This window comes from Canis lupus, chromosome 8, assembly GCF_048164855.1.
Source record: "Canis lupus baileyi chromosome 8, mCanLup2.hap1, whole genome shotgun sequence".
Classification (NCBI taxonomy): domain Eukaryota; kingdom Metazoa; phylum Chordata; class Mammalia; order Carnivora; family Canidae; genus Canis; species Canis lupus.
In genome coordinates this window covers 68,307,181-68,322,257 of record NC_132845.1, presented here as the reverse complement: position 1 = coordinate 68,322,257, position 15,077 = coordinate 68,307,181, and the positions used below count along the sequence as shown (strand labels likewise).

The 15,077-nt window shown below is 46.1% G+C and overlaps 1 protein-coding gene across 8 annotated transcripts in view; it reads left to right on the top strand.

The window, feature by feature from the left end:
• Positions 1-364: 364 nt before the first annotated feature.
• The window catches only part of LOC140638958 (paired immunoglobulin-like type 2 receptor beta), a 22,152-nt gene continuing 7,439 nt past the window's right edge, over positions 365-15,077 (top strand). For 3 of the 8 annotated variants that reach the window (XR_012035881.1, XM_072837180.1, XM_072837178.1), the window contains exons 1-4: positions 397-1,146; positions 1,470-1,859; positions 10,469-10,663; positions 14,255-14,285. Coding sequence is in view for 7 of the 8 variants with exons in the window: in XM_072837180.1 (XP_072693281.1) it covers positions 1,086-1,146; positions 1,470-1,859; positions 10,469-10,663; positions 14,255-14,285 (677 nt within the window). In the remaining variant the exon portion in view is untranslated. Of the gene's footprint in view, positions 1,147-1,469; positions 1,860-10,468; positions 10,664-14,254; positions 14,286-15,077 lie in introns of all 8 variants that reach the window. The other 5 variants (XM_072837177.1, XM_072837174.1, XM_072837175.1 and 2 more) reach the window with 5 other exon arrangements.

Below are 15,077 nucleotides of genomic sequence, written 5' to 3'. Positions count from 1 at the left end.
AGGCTCCAGATTAGCCAGGGCTCTCACAGTTGTGGAGGCAATCACATAAGCAGCATTATAAAAATATAGCCTCCTGGGGCCCACCCCCCAGAACTATGGTCCTGGGAACTGAGGCCCAGAGGTCTTGTGGTACAACCAGGCAGAAGCATCCAAAAGGAGCAGAACACTCTGTGGACTCAATGAGACTGGAGTTTGAGTCCTGGTCCTACCACCTGAGAGTCATGCGATCTGGGGCAGGGCTTCTCTGAGCCCTTGGTCTCATCTGTAGAGTAGGGGACAAAGGGACCTCCAGATCCAGTCTTGCATCTTGGGGGTCAAGGAGTGGCCTCCAGAAGGCACCCCCCTCACCTCTTAACCCCAGGGAGGGTATGAGACTGCACAAAGGGAGCTGACCAGGGGAGGGAAGGGACCTGGTAGGCCTGAGTCCGGCAGAGAGCTGCAGGGGAGCCCCTGCCTGGAGGAAGAAGGTCAAGAACATGCTGGATATTCCTGGTGCTGGGGCTGGAGGTGGAGGGCATCTGACCACCAGTAGTTCCCTCCTCCTTCTCTCTAGGGGGCTATAGTTGGGCAGAGACTCACGGCTGCCTGTCCTCTCGTAGAAGAACCAGACCTCGTCCTGCTGCCACTCCTTCACCTGGGATGACAGACAGAGGCCAGAAGACACCAGAGCCAAGAAAAGGAGAGCTAGAGATACAGTCAGTCAAACTGACTCCTAAGGAGACGTAGAGGTGCTAGCAGTAGCAAGGTCAAGGTGGAAGAGGAGAGGCCACATATGGCCAAGGTCAGAACCATGACCCTCAGCTGAAGGTAGAGGCTGGGGGCCTCTGTCATGGCTCTCTGTGCACTGACCACGAGGAAGCACTTTTGCAATATAGGAAAAGAAGAAACCAGATTGATAAAGGAAGTACTCGTTACTCTGAGGCCGGGTGAATCAGGGGAAGACATTCACCCACCCCTGCTCTTCTAAAGGAGACTGATCCACGTTCTCCAGGTGCCTCTTGATTCCCCAAGGAGACACCTCCTGGGGCCTCCCCTCTGGCCTGGACAGAGCTGCTTGTCTTCTCTCCTGGGAGGAGAGTGAGGCAATGGGTCTGTCCTTGCTGCTGCCTCTGCTGCTGCTGCTGCTGCTGACTACTCTGCAGGCTGGTGAGTGTCCAGGACACTGTGGCTCTGCCCTGAGGCCCAGGGAGTCCCCAGGCAGGGCAATGGCTGGGCAGCTGGAGAAAGGGTCTGCTGGGGTAGCTAGCCAGGCCTCCCAATCCCAACAAGCAACAGGCTGGTCCCATAGTGCTAGGTCAGCCCCAACCCTCCTCCCTACTCTAAGCCTGGCGAGGGGGACACCCAGACCAGAGGGCCAGTCCTGCCATCTGTCACACTAATGCCCGTGGGTGAGGGTGACAGAAGGGCTGGGGTTATCTTCTTCATCTCTCTCAGTGGCTTCAAAGTCTCTCCTCTCCTCCCTTTTCCAGGTAACTCAGCAAGATGTGATCCAAAAATGGACTTTAGGATGGACCAACCAGAGCACCTCTCCGCCCCCAAGGGTGGCACCGTCCACATCAATTTCACCTTCTATTACTGTGGGGCGTTAGCCAAGGATCCCAGAGTGAGTATAGCCTTGAGACGGACACATTTCCATGGGGAGGTCATCTACAACAGTACTAGGCATTTCGTCCATGAGGATTACAAGGACCGGATCATCCTGAACTTGCCAGAGGGTCAGAAGTCTGGCTTCCTGCAGATATTGAACCTGCGGGAGGAGGATGAGAATATGTATTTTTGCCGGGTCCAATTGAAGACACAAAGATTTGGCTTGCAGTCGGTGCAGTCCATCCTGGGGACCAAACTCACCATCTACCTCGGTGAGTCTGCTGCCCCAGCAGCCTCATGCCCACCCTGTTGGGGCTTTTACAGGCCATGCTGCCTTCATCCCCCCAGGCCTGGCCCAGGCCCCAATCTACCGGCTCGCCTCTTCTCAAAACTCCTCTCCCCACACCCACCTCCTCCCCAGGCCTCTGCCAACTTTACTCTTTCTCCTCCATCTCCCCAAACTGGGCTGACCTCCTTGCCAATCCCCCTTACTGCCCCCTCCAGATCCAGGCTCCACCCCCTCTCCCCCAGCCTCAGGACCTCCTGGGCCCCCCAGTTACCCTCCCTTCCTGCTCCAACCTGAGGCTTCAGCCCTGCCTTCCTACCCTCACTCCATGCCATCCAGGTCAACTTCTTCAGGATGTGGGCTGCCTTCCCTCTGTCCTGTGTCCCTATTTGCAGCCCCAACCAGCCTGGAGTCTCATGTCTGACCACACCATGGGCTCAGTCCAGCACATAGCAGGTACCCGATGATGACCCGAGAGCCCTGGTCCCCTGGCAACCAACACCCCATTACCTGTTTTCCTAGTCCCCCCACTTCCTTCTCCTGTTCTGCTCCTCGGAACCTGGCCCATGAGCTCCCCGCCCCAGCCCCATCCCCTCCTCTGCCTTACTGTCCCCACTGTCCACTCTAATCTGGCTCCTCCAGTCTGTCTTGGCTGCTGAGAGGCTCATCTGCTGCAGAAATATGGCAGCTCCCGCTTGCTGTGCTCTGTGTTGGGTTGGCGACTTGCTATGCATCACCCTAGTTAACCTTCCCCACAATCCACAACAACGGTAGGTACTGCTGTTGTCTTCCTGTGACAGATAGGGAAACTGAGGCTCAAAGAGCCTAAACAGCTGCCCAAAGCCACAGTTGTGGTGCAGGCAGGACTTGAACCCAGTTTAACCCCAGAGCCTCCACCCTTAGCCAGTAGCTGCTCAGCCTCACCAGCTGACCTGACCATACTGTTGTCCTGACCTATGTTTTACCGAATAATGGGATGTGTTACGTGAATAAATCTTCCTGTTACTTAGTGGGCCGTGGGAACTTGAGCCAAGTGTGTGTCCAGAGCAGTATGGAGAGGGCACCTCACAGGAGCAGACCCTGGGGGTGCACTGTCTGTAGATAATTCCTTAATAACTGAAAATCATAGGTTTGCTTTTTACAACCACTATTGCTGGCAATTCTAAACAGCCCATCACTGCTCCTGGCGGGAAGGACACCCTCCGTGTCCCCAACCTGGTAACCGCTGCCCCATTCGACCCTGGTGCTGGTTTTAAAGCAAATGGGAAGTAGCTCACAACCTAAATAAGGCAAAACAGCCTTAGATTTACATTTCTGGCACCTCCTCCACTTTCCCTTAAATGGCCTTTATGGGGAGGTTTTGCCTCTCCTCAGAGCCCTCTTCCTCCTTCCTTAGTCCTTTTCTCCTTCCTCAGTTTCAGACACATTCACTATGAGTTTTTCATTAATAAATTAATTTTTTTCAATTAATACAATTAATTGGATATCATGCTGAGATCTTTTATAAAAAAAAAAATACAGGTAAGTAAGAATAAGAAATGTTTTACACAAGTGAAGTGCCACCATGTAAAGACATCACCCCAAAGGACTGTTTGCAGCAAATAGAACTGAGAAGTTTGTGATTGGCATAATAATGTTTTTTACATACAGGTGTTTTCTTTTTTTCTTTTTACATACAGATCATACACAAATTGATCTTTTTACCAAGAAATGAATCAATAATCCCAACTGCATTTATGGACTTGGTCGTGTTTCAGTGGCTGATAAGACTATGTCCATCAGAACCATGTTGCTTCCTCAAAAACCTTATTATTCCTTTGGCCTATTGTTTCACATAAATATTAGAATAAGTTTGCCAAGTTCTGAAGAAAATACCTATGGGTATTTTTAATTTTTATTTTTTTAAGATTTTATTTGTTTGCGAGAGAGGGAGCACAGGTGTGTGCACGAGCGGGGTAGGGTCAGAGGCAAAAGAGGCAGAACTTGATCCCAGAACCCTGGGATCATGACCTGAGCCAAAGGCAGATGCTTAACCAACTGATTCACCCAGGCATCCGTCACCTATGAGTTTTTTAAAAATCAGAATTGCAAAAGAAAAAAAATGCATTAAACCTATAAAACAGGGATCCCTGGGTGGCGCAGCGGTTTGGTGCCTGCCTTTGGCCCAGGGCGCGATCCTGGAGACCCGGGATCGAATCCCACATCGGGCTTCCAGTGATGGAGCCTGCTTCTCCCTCTGCCTATGTCTCTGCCTCTCTCTCTCTGTGACTATCATAAATAAATAAAAATTAAAAAAAAAAAAACCTATAAAACAATTGACAGAACAGAAATCAGTGTAATGTCCAATCTTCCCACCCAGGAATGGCTTCTATTTTACACCCCTCAGTAACCTTGCAAGTGTTCTTCTAAAGACCATATAAATATCTCACAAGATCCTTTCTCTAAATTCTTTATTTTTATTATTAATATGCAACATTATTTTTTTAAGATTTATTTACCTTAGAGAAAGATAGCATGGGGAGGGGGAGGGCCAGAGAGAGGAGGGGGGGAGTACTAAGCAGACTCCTGCATTGAACACAGAGTCCAACGTGGTGTTTGATCCCACAACCCCTGAGATCATACCCTGAGCTGAAACCAAGAGTCCAACACCTAACTGACTGTGCCACCCAGGCGCCCCTGCAACATTATTTTTTGAATGTTAGTTTTTTATAATTTTCACTAGAAAATATTGCAGAAATTATGGCCAAATGGTAGGTTATATGCATGTTGACCTCCCCTGTCTACCAAATTCTTCTAAAATGACAGCAAAGATAATTTTTTTAAAGATTTTATTTATTTATTCAGAGAGAGAGAGAGAGAGAGGCAGAGACACAGGCGAGGACAGAAGCAGGATCCATGCAGAGAGCCGGACGTGGGACTCCATCGAGGGTCTCCAGGATCACGCCCTGGGCTGCAGGCAGCGCTAAACCGCTGCGCCCTCAGGGCTGCCCAGCAAAGAGAATTTTTAAGACAAAATCCACAAGGACAAAAAATATGTGAGCCATGTGTCAAAAATGATATTTGGAAAGCTGGAAACACACAGACTAATGCAGCTGGCCTAGGAGACCAGGGGAGCTTAGCATTAAGCCTGCAATAGGGAGATCCAGAAGAAAGGCAATTTTTACACTGCAATACCCCTTGATGGTTCAGGAAGGATGACCCAGAACCCTTGCCAGTGGAGGTGAAAGGGGATCAGAAAGTTGGAGGACCAAGTGAGACTCTTAAGAAGCAAGGAATCCTCTATGCTCCCTCTCCACTCAGCAGAGACTGGAGATTTGCTTTCCAGAAAGGATGGACTAGAGGGACTCTGGCAGCAGGACCCCAGGCATACCCGGGAGCAAGGGTTCAGTCCTAAAAACTAGAGATTTGGTGAACTATGAGACCCTACATGCCTTACCCCTCTTAGATGCCTTCCAAGACTCTGACAACCCAACTGATATCCTCCACCCCATCAAGGGCAAGAAATCAGGAGATTCTTCCCCTGAAAAATCTATCTGATGGGCCCCAAAAGGATCTAGAAATCCTAACAGATCCTACAGCCCACTAGCTGACCAGCACTTTTTCCCAGACCACACACACAGCTTCCACTCAGCGTGGCTTTCTGTACACTGGACACCATGGGGCAAGGATATGGGGTCTTGACCTCCTGTGGAATCTCCCAGCTCTAAGGATTGACCCCTCGCCTCTGCTGTGCCTGGGATGCCTGAGACTAGAGATGCTATTTTAAACTATGATTCCATTAAACACTTAAGGACTCCTTCCCCCATGAGACAGCAAAACAAATGAGGGGTTTTGCTGAGAGGCAGTATCTAGAAGAAACCAAAACAATGGAGGGAAAGTAAAAACTCAGATGACTACCATCTTCAGAAAGTTAAGAAAGCACAAGCATGGAGCAACAGAGGGAGCTTTCCAAACAAACAAGGAGCTCTTGGGAATTTAAGCTATAATGGCAATCCAATAAAAGAATTGCAAGATCAACTTGACAAAAATGGCTCAGTAGGCAAAGAGTCATGGATCTGGAAGCTGTAGCGGGTTGGATAGTGGCCCCTGCAAAGCTGTGTCCATTTCCCAGTCCCCAGAACCTGGGAATGTTACCTTACATGGTAACAGATGTGACTCAGTGGGGACTTCCAAGGTGAGGAGGTCATCTGGGATTTGCTAAGTGGACCCTAAAAGCAAATGTGAGCCTCCTTCTAAGAGAGAGTCAGAGGGAGACTTGCCACAAAAGAGAAGGCAGTTTCTCTCCCCCAGAGCACCCCCCCACACCCCCAGTAACACCTTGCTCTCTGACCTCTGGCCTCCAGGACTATGAGAGAGTAAACTTCTGTTGTGAGGATTGGTCCAAGAGCTCCAGCCTCGGAATAATAGGAGTTCCAGAAACAGAGAAGAGAGAAGGCCATGGACCAAATAACTCTAGAAACTTTCCAGAACAAAGGAGCCCCAAGAAATGGATAAAAATTTAAGAAGAGCTATATTTGGGGCACATCATTTCAAAACGCCAAGGATAAAAAGAAGATCCAACAAATTTCCAAGGAGGAAAGAAACAGGCCACAGGAGCTTTGGGAATCAGAATGGCTTTGGCAGTCTCCATGGCAACAGAGAAAGCTGGAAGACAATGGTTGATTGAATGCCTTGAAATTCTAAGAGATAGTTCTTCCATTCATTCATTCAACAAATATTGATTGAATACCTACTACATGTCAGGTGCTAATCTAGTCACTGAGGAACAACAGCTAAAACAGAAAACAAAACCAAAATGCCCACAACAATACCAGTTGCACCTGAGTGTGGAAAGAACACACAAGAAAAAGCAAACAAGTTAATTCTGAAGTATTGTTCGATTTCAGTAAATATATAGTTATGCCTTTTTAAAAAGAGCTGCATGGGGTCCCATTGCAGTAATGTATCATAATCTACTTAGTCTCCTATTTAAAGACATTCAACTGGGTGACGGGCTTTAAGGAGGGCACGTGATGTGAGGAGCACTTGGGTGTTATATGTTGGCAAATTTAATTTATGTTTAAAAAATTTTAATGTAAATTTAAAAAATAACAAATAAGTGTGGTTGTTGCCACATCAGAAAGCTGCAAAGAACACCCTTAAACACAGGCCTTTGAAGACTTGCCCAGAATTTCCATAGAATAAATTCCTGGCACTATAAACACTGGGTCAAAGGACATGCAGGGTATTTTGCATATTGATAGATATTCTGAAATGCAATGCCAACCTATCTGTATTTTTGTAGGGCCAATACTGGGTCTGTCCCTCCACTGGGATCAGTAAAAACAAACAAGCAGATGAAACCCCCAATGGCCTCTTATTTTCATCTGCATTTTTTTAAGTTGTGGAGATTAGGAGGTGTCTGAGTTGCTCAGACAGTTAAGCCACCTACTCTTGATTTTTGGCTCAGATCATGATCTCAAGGTAGTGAAATCAAGCCCTGACTAGGGCTTCTCACTGAGCCTGGAGTCTGCTTAAGATTCTCTCTCTCGGGATCCCTGGGTGGCGCAGCGGTTTGGCGCCTGCCTTTGGCCCAGGGCGCGATCCTGGAGACCCGGGATCGAATCCCACGTCGGGCTCCCGGTGCATGGAGCCTGCTTCTCCCTCTGCCTGTGTCTCTGCCTCTCTCTCTCTCTGTGACTATCATAAATAAATAAAAATTTAAAAAAAAAAAATTAAAAAAAAAAAAAAAAGATTCTCTCTCTCCTTCTCTTTCTGCCCCTCCTCCCTTCTCCCTAACGAAGTAAGTAAATAATAAAATAAAATAATTTATGAAGATTAGTATTAGGGTTCTCCTTTTATGAGTGATTAAGATTTGCATAGCGTTCTATATTTCTCTATGTTCTGAAACCTTCTGTTTGGGAATTATCTATTCCTTGACTTTTTACAGGACTTTACCCATAAAACCTCCTGAGTATAGAATCTTTATAAAAAAGGAGTTAATAGTGTTCTCAACTTCTTCTTTCTACCCATGAGTTTATTATTTCTTAAACTTATTTTTAACATTTTTGTTTCATAAAAATCATCTACTTCCCAGAGGCTTTGAGATGTATCAACCTATAGTGGAGCATAGACTAACTCATGATTTCAATAATTTTTCATTGTTAGGTTTGCAAGAATGTCATCTGTTTCCTTGTCTGTTTTTTCCCTAAATAACCACTGCCCGCATTCATGACACCTCATACTATCCTGTTTCCCATAAATTTACTCCTACATAGGCTTTCATTACATTTTTCATCTGAATTTCCTTAAGGCCAGCTCTCTCTGTGTTTGGTACTTTGTCTTTGGAAACTATTTTATTCATTTAATCACTTCTTCATATTTAAAATAATGAAACAGTTGGGGTGCCTGGCTGGCTTAGTGGTTGAGCATCTGTCTTTGGCTCAGGTTGTGATCCCAGGGTCCTGGGATCAAGTCCTGCATCAGGATCCCTGGAAGGGAGCCTCCTTCTTCCTCCGCCTATGTCTCTTCCTCTCTCTCTCTCTGTCTCATGAATAAATACATAAAATCCTTAAAAAAATAAAGTGTTTAATACTGTAGTGTTTAATGTGCATTAATATCATTTTAATTTTATCTGGCATGACAGCATATATATTTTTCTTTGATTAAGCTTAAAACTTTTAAAGTCTCAAATAAGGGATGGTATTTACACTTTTCATTATTCCTTTGCAATAAGAGTGGACAGTAAGTTTGGTCCACACTAACCTGAAGATTTTATGCAGATAGGATTTTTTCTTGTGGCTGAGTATTTGATCAATTTTTTCATGATCCATTAAAAGAAGGTATAATCTGTTTGTAGGACTTAAATATTAATTTAACCTTAAAAATACATTTTGATATACACTAGACATACTTTACAGATGTTTTCCCATATATTGGAACAATCCTGAAAAAGGACAATCCTACTTGATTGCATTTATAAGAGGTCCCTAGAGCAGTCAAATTCATAGAGACAGAGTAGAACATGTGGTATCTGTCCTGATTGGATGGAGGAGCCCCCAGATGTGGGGCTATGATCCAGTGGAAGTCCGTGGCACCCTTGGCCAAAGAATTCCCCAGAGGCAGAACAAAGAAGATAGAAGTTTATTGAATACATCACAAGGAAGGAGAGGGCAAGATAGCACAGGAGAGGCTTTCTGCAAGGAGGCAGTGGTTGGGGGCTATTTTATTTATTTATTTATTTATTTATTTATTTATTTATTTATTTAAAGATTTTATTTATTTACTCATGAGAGACAGAGAGAGAGGCAGAGACATAGGCAGAGGGAGAAGCAGGCTCCCTGTGGGGAGCCTGATGTAGGACTCTATCCCAGAACCTCAGGATCACAACCTGAGCAGAAGGCAAGGGCTCAACCACTGAGCCCCCCAGGTGCCCTGCAGGGCTGTTTTTAAAGGGGTAAGGTGAGGAGGATGTAGAGTATTTTCCTTTCTTTGGTAACTGTGCCTAGTAGTAAGTAGCCCTTTGGTCAGTTTGGGCCTGTGGATATTCTGAGGTGGGTCCCCTGATGGGCCTGTCGGTGTTCAGCCAGCAAGGTGCTGTGGCTCTTGTGCCTTGATCAAGTTTCCATTGCTTAAGCCTGCTGTCTAAAAGCAGCCCCTGGGGCAGCCAGGGTGGCTCAGTGGTTTAGCACCGCCTTTGGCCCAGGGCATGGTCCTGGAGACCCGGAATCGAGTCCCACGTCGGGCTCCCTGCATGGAGCCTGCTTCTCCCTCTGTCTGTGCCTCTGTGTGTGTGTATGTTTTTCATAAATAAATAAATAAAATATTTAAAATAAGTAAATAAATAAAATAAAAGCAACCTCTCTGGACACCTGGATAGCTCAGTCAGTTAAGCATCTGCCTTCAGCTCAGGTCGTGATCCTAGGGTCCTGGGATCAAGCCCCTGGGATCAAGCCCCTGTGATCAAGCCCAGTGTCAGGCTCCCTGCTCAGTGGGGAGTCTGCTTTTCCCTCTCCCTCTGCCCCTACCCCTGCTTGTGCTCTGTCTCTCTCTTACTCTCTCTCTCAAATAAATAATATCTTTAAAAAAATAAAAAAATAAAAGCAGCCTCCGTAGAACAGTGGGTGCTAGTGGCTTGGCGGGAGGAGGTGAGGGGGTAGGTAGTGACTGCTGAATGGGGACAGTTTCAGTTTGGGAAAATGAAAAGGTTCTACAGAAGGATAGTGGTGATGGTTGTACAACAGCATGAATAATTGCAATGCCACTTAACTGTATACTTACATATGGTTAAAGTGGTCAATGTTGTTACCTATATTTTACCACAGTAAGAAACATCTTTTCTTCCTGTGATTTAGTGATCCGTATTTGTCAGCAATGAAATGAGGTTCTTTTTTTTTTTTTTTTGAAATGAGGTTCTGAAGTAACACCACTGATCAGAAGTAGAGTCAGGATTTAGGCTGGATGATGTGGATTCATTACCGTCTCCCTGTGTGAGAGCCTCAGAGAGTTACTCCTCATCCCCAATATTCCCCAAACTAGGAAACAAGATATGACAGTTTCATCCAGAAACCTCCAGTCCTATAGGGGAGAATCTGCTAAATTCTCGTGTCTTCTCAGCTCCCAAGACAACCACCAAGGGCCCCACCAGCACTGTCACCACCACCACTGGACTCAGTGTCTTGGAGGGGAATAGGACCTCAGTGTCTTTACCCTTGAGTGTGGAAGCTGTGGTCAAGGTGGCACTGACCATTGCTGTGCTCAAAACTGTAATTTTGGGACTGACACTCTACCTTAGGTGGAAGACAAGCAAAGGTAAGTGGTTCTGGGCCACCCCACCCCCCAACCTTCCCAATTGTTTCTCAGAAGCACCTACATCAGAATGACCCTAGGTTATTCTGCATTTAAAAAATACAGATCCCACCTGGGCTTGAGGTCTGGGTTTGGGAATCTGCATTTTTTAAAGGTCTACTCAAGTGATATCTGTGTGATCAACTTCTAGAACCACTGCTCCAGACCAATCTCTCTCCACTGATCTGATCATTTTCTAGTTTTTGCATCTTGATTTAAACATTTCTCATCAATCTTTATCTTTTGGTTCATGGGGAGGAGAAGGTTTCTGGGAAGAGTAAGAAAAGAGCAGAGGGACAGGAAGTTGGCTCGGCTCAGCAAGCACTGGTTGAGGGACTATTTCCCAAGGTCTGGCTTGTAATTGGAGATGATAAATGTAAATAAAGCATAGGTCCTGCTTTCAAGGAACTCCGTGGTGGAGGGAGTGACTGCCTCATATGGAAAGAGCTGTGGTAAGATGGAAGAAAGGAGGGTAATCAGGGAGGACTTCCCATAGGAAGCGACCCTGCAAAAGTCTCAAAGAATATAAGCGAATTACCCAGGCAGATGGTGAGTGTGGTGAAGAGGTCACTGACTATGCAGGCACAGGAAATCGGTGTGGGAACTCTAAGTAGCTCAGTGCTGTGGAGGCTGGAGATGGGAGAAGAGAACCTTGTAAGTCACACCCAGGAGCTTCTGATTCCAGAGGCAACATGAAGCAGGGAAATGGCAATCTCAGCTTTACCTTGCAGACACATCAGTCTGCGGTGCAGGGGCGGGAGGTGGGCAGGTGGGGCCAGTCTAATGCAGTGGATGGAGGGAGAGAGCCAGACCCTGGAACAGCCAACAAGGGAAAACCAGTAAGACTTGGTGATTAGATTGGTGTAGAGCTGAGGGAGTGGGAAGAACTTGGGTGAATAAGTCCACAGTGAAACCATCAAGCAAATTAGAGAACACAGGAGGTCAAAGGCCATATTTGGGGGAGAATGATGGTTCTTTAGTTTGGGATAGGTTAGAGTTGCCTGTGTGGCACCTGACTAGACTTGTTCATCAGAAATTTGGATATATGCATCTATAGCTAAAACAGAGGACAGGGCTAGACGCATTAATTAGTCACACCCCAACACCCTCCAGTAACGATCTGAAATTCCTCCAAGAAAATTTTCAATGAGAGGAGATTAGCCCTAACAGATATTAAAGCACAGAGGTGAAGAGCATAGAATCTGGACTGCCTGCAGTCAAATCCTGGCAGAGTAAACTCTGGTGCCATGGTAGTATGACTCTGTGCCTCAGCTCACTCATCTCATTCTAAAATGAGAATAATAATAGTACTTACTCTGGGGTTTGTCATGACAATTAAATGTAATACATTGAGAATAGATCCTGGCACAGAATAAGGACTATATGATGAGCATTAGCACTTATAATTATTAAGCTGCAATAATTAAAACAATTTGATACCATCATAGTCATACACAGATAAACCAATGGACCCAAAGAAAATACCCCAAATACAGACAGAAGGAAAACAGACCCAAATATAGATGAGAGTTCAGTAGGCTAGAAAGTAGCATGTCTCACCAATGGGAAGGTGAGTCATTCAATACATGGTGCCGGAACAGTTGAGCAGCCATTTGAGAAACTAATGTTATTTCATAATTTGCACCAAAATAAATTCCATGGAGATCAATCAAAGAGTTAAATGAAGGGGGAAAATAATCCCAGTACTAGAAGAAAGCATGTGAGACCATCTCATAACCATGGAGTGGACATGACCTCCCTAAGTATGACATAAAACCTGAAAGCCGTGAATAAAAATATTGATAAACTCAATCCTATACAAACAGTTTTTCATTCCGCAGAGGAAAAACCACTCTAGAGTGGTTGTCTCTAGAGTGAGGATGAGGGTCAGAGTTGAAGAGATGTGATAGTCACTGAGGAAATGGAAGGTGGAATTTAAGAACTCTGTAAAAGCATCGCTGCACAGGATCATATTTCCCCCAGCAGTATTCAACCATGCAGCTTTAGAAACTTCTAGAATCTGTTGGTTAGAAGTTATGTTCACCTGCTGGTGTCAGAGGCTAAAAGTAACAGAGCTTGAACAAGACAGAGTTTCTTGTTTCCCCTCATATAAAAGGATGAGGAGGCAGACAGCAGAGGCCACTGTCCTCAGGCACTCCAGCTTCTATCATCCTGCTCACTGCCCTGACTACTGGCTTCTATCCTGAAGGTTGCCTCCTGGTCCAAGATGGCTGCTCAGATTCCAGCCATTATTTCTGAATCTAGGCAGGAAACAGGAGGGAGGAAGAAGAGACAAAAAACCATGCTGCATCTGTCCGTCCTCCTTTTAAAGAATCTTCCTGAAAATCCTACCCACAACTTCCCCTTGAATCCTATTGGCTAGGATGTCATCAGATGTCCACATCTATCAGCAGGGGAGCACACTGCCACCCAAAACAAAGTCAAGGTTCTCTAACTAAGGAAGAAGAAATGAATGGATATTGGGTAAGCAAATGGCATTCCCTGCCATAGGCCACATCCAGAATGAGAGATGTGTCAGCTAAGTGTGGCCTAAGGACAGGGGAACATGGAAGGTCAAGGAGCTAGTAAGAGGGCAGAAGTGGACAGTAGAGGGTCAGCAGGGAGCTTGGATAGTCTGAAAGAAAGTGGCTTATTAAGGGGCAAGAGTTCAGGGGCAGGGAGTCAAAGCACAGGTATAGCAAGCAGGATGATGGTAAGAAAAAGCTGGAAGGAAACAAAGTTGTAGCATAAAGATGATGCTGATCTTTCGGAGTTCTCAGTCCCAGAGATTTAAAAAAAAGTCCAGGGTATGGCAGAGTGGAAGTCCGTGGAGTTTGGGGGACATGGAGTCCCATGTGTTCAGAGGGTTGTCTCCGTGGATGATAGGGACCTCCTGGGATGGTGGTGGGTGGTGGAGGGGATGTCTGTGAACCAGGGGCCAGTCCTTGGGAAATGCTGCAGAGAGACACAGGAGGATGAGGAGGGGAGAGGGCGGTGGGGAGACTGGTGGGATTCAGTGGGGGAGGGTGGGGAGGAACAGGCTACAGTGCAGACCCAGGCCCCAGCCATGAGGTTCACAAAGCAGGAGAGAAACAGCTGCCGCTCAGGAAATCACAAAAAGCCAGTGTGTCAGGGCAGGAGGGTTCAGTGAGTCTGAGACAAGGGTGGAAGGAGAGGGATCGGTGGGCAGGGCCTCAGCAGTGGAAGGAGCAAGGTTGAGGGATGCTTGGGGAAGTCAAGGAAGGGGGAAGGAAGCAAAGGCAAAGTTGACAAAGAGAAAGACAGACAGACAGACAGAGACAGAGAGAGAATAGGTGCAGGTAAGAGCTGTTCTCCTGATTTGGTGTTGAGGACACCAGAGGACAGGGTTGAGCAGCCTCAGGGTGCCAGCAGGTGTCACTCTGAGTCCCAGGTGGGTCCAACAGAGCTGCTCCACTGCCCTGGTCTCTCTCGGGGTTGGTCTAGGGGTTGGTCTCAGAGCACACAGAGCAGGAAGGCAGGGAGGAGAGATGCCCTCCATGGATGGCACCCTGACACGCTGCTGTTCCTCTACAGGTCTACAGACTACAGCCAGAACCGTAGCCAGGTGAGAGCTTGTCCTCTTGGGAAACAGGAAGTTCCTCATGGGAAAAGCACAGGGCACCTGTCACTGCTCTCCTCCTCCTTTCCCAGTGGGCGTCTCTTTTTTTTTTTTTTTACATATACTTTTTTTTTATATAAATGTATTTTTTATTGGTGTTCAATTTTCCAACATATAGAATAACACCCAGTGATCATCCCGTCAAGTGCCCACACCTCAGTGCCTGTCACCCAGTCACCCCCACTCCCCCCACCCCCGCCTACCTCCCCTTCCACCACCCCTAGTTCATTTCCCAGAGTTAGGAGTCTTTCATGTTCCGTCTCCCTTTCTGATATTTCCCACTCATTTTTTCTCCCTTCCCCTTTATTCCCTTTCACTATTTTTTACATTCCCCAAATGAATGAGAACATATAATGTTTGTCCTTCTCGATTGACTTACTTTACTCAGCATAATACCCTCCAGTTCCAACCACGTCAAAGCAAATGGTGGGTATTTGTCGTTTCTAATGGCTGAGGAATATTCCATTGTATACATAAACCACATCTTCTTTATCCATTCATCTTTCGATGGACACCGAGGCTCCTTCCACAGTTTGGCTATTGTGGACATTGCTGCTATAAACATCGGGGTGTAGGTGTCCCGGCATTTCATTGCATCTGAATCTTTGGGGTAAATCCCCAGAAGTGCAATTGCTGGGTCATAGGGCAGATCTATTTTTATTTTTTTATTACTTTTTTGTCTTAATATCTTTTATTTCATATCATATTTAGTATTTTTTATAATAAATTTATTTTTTA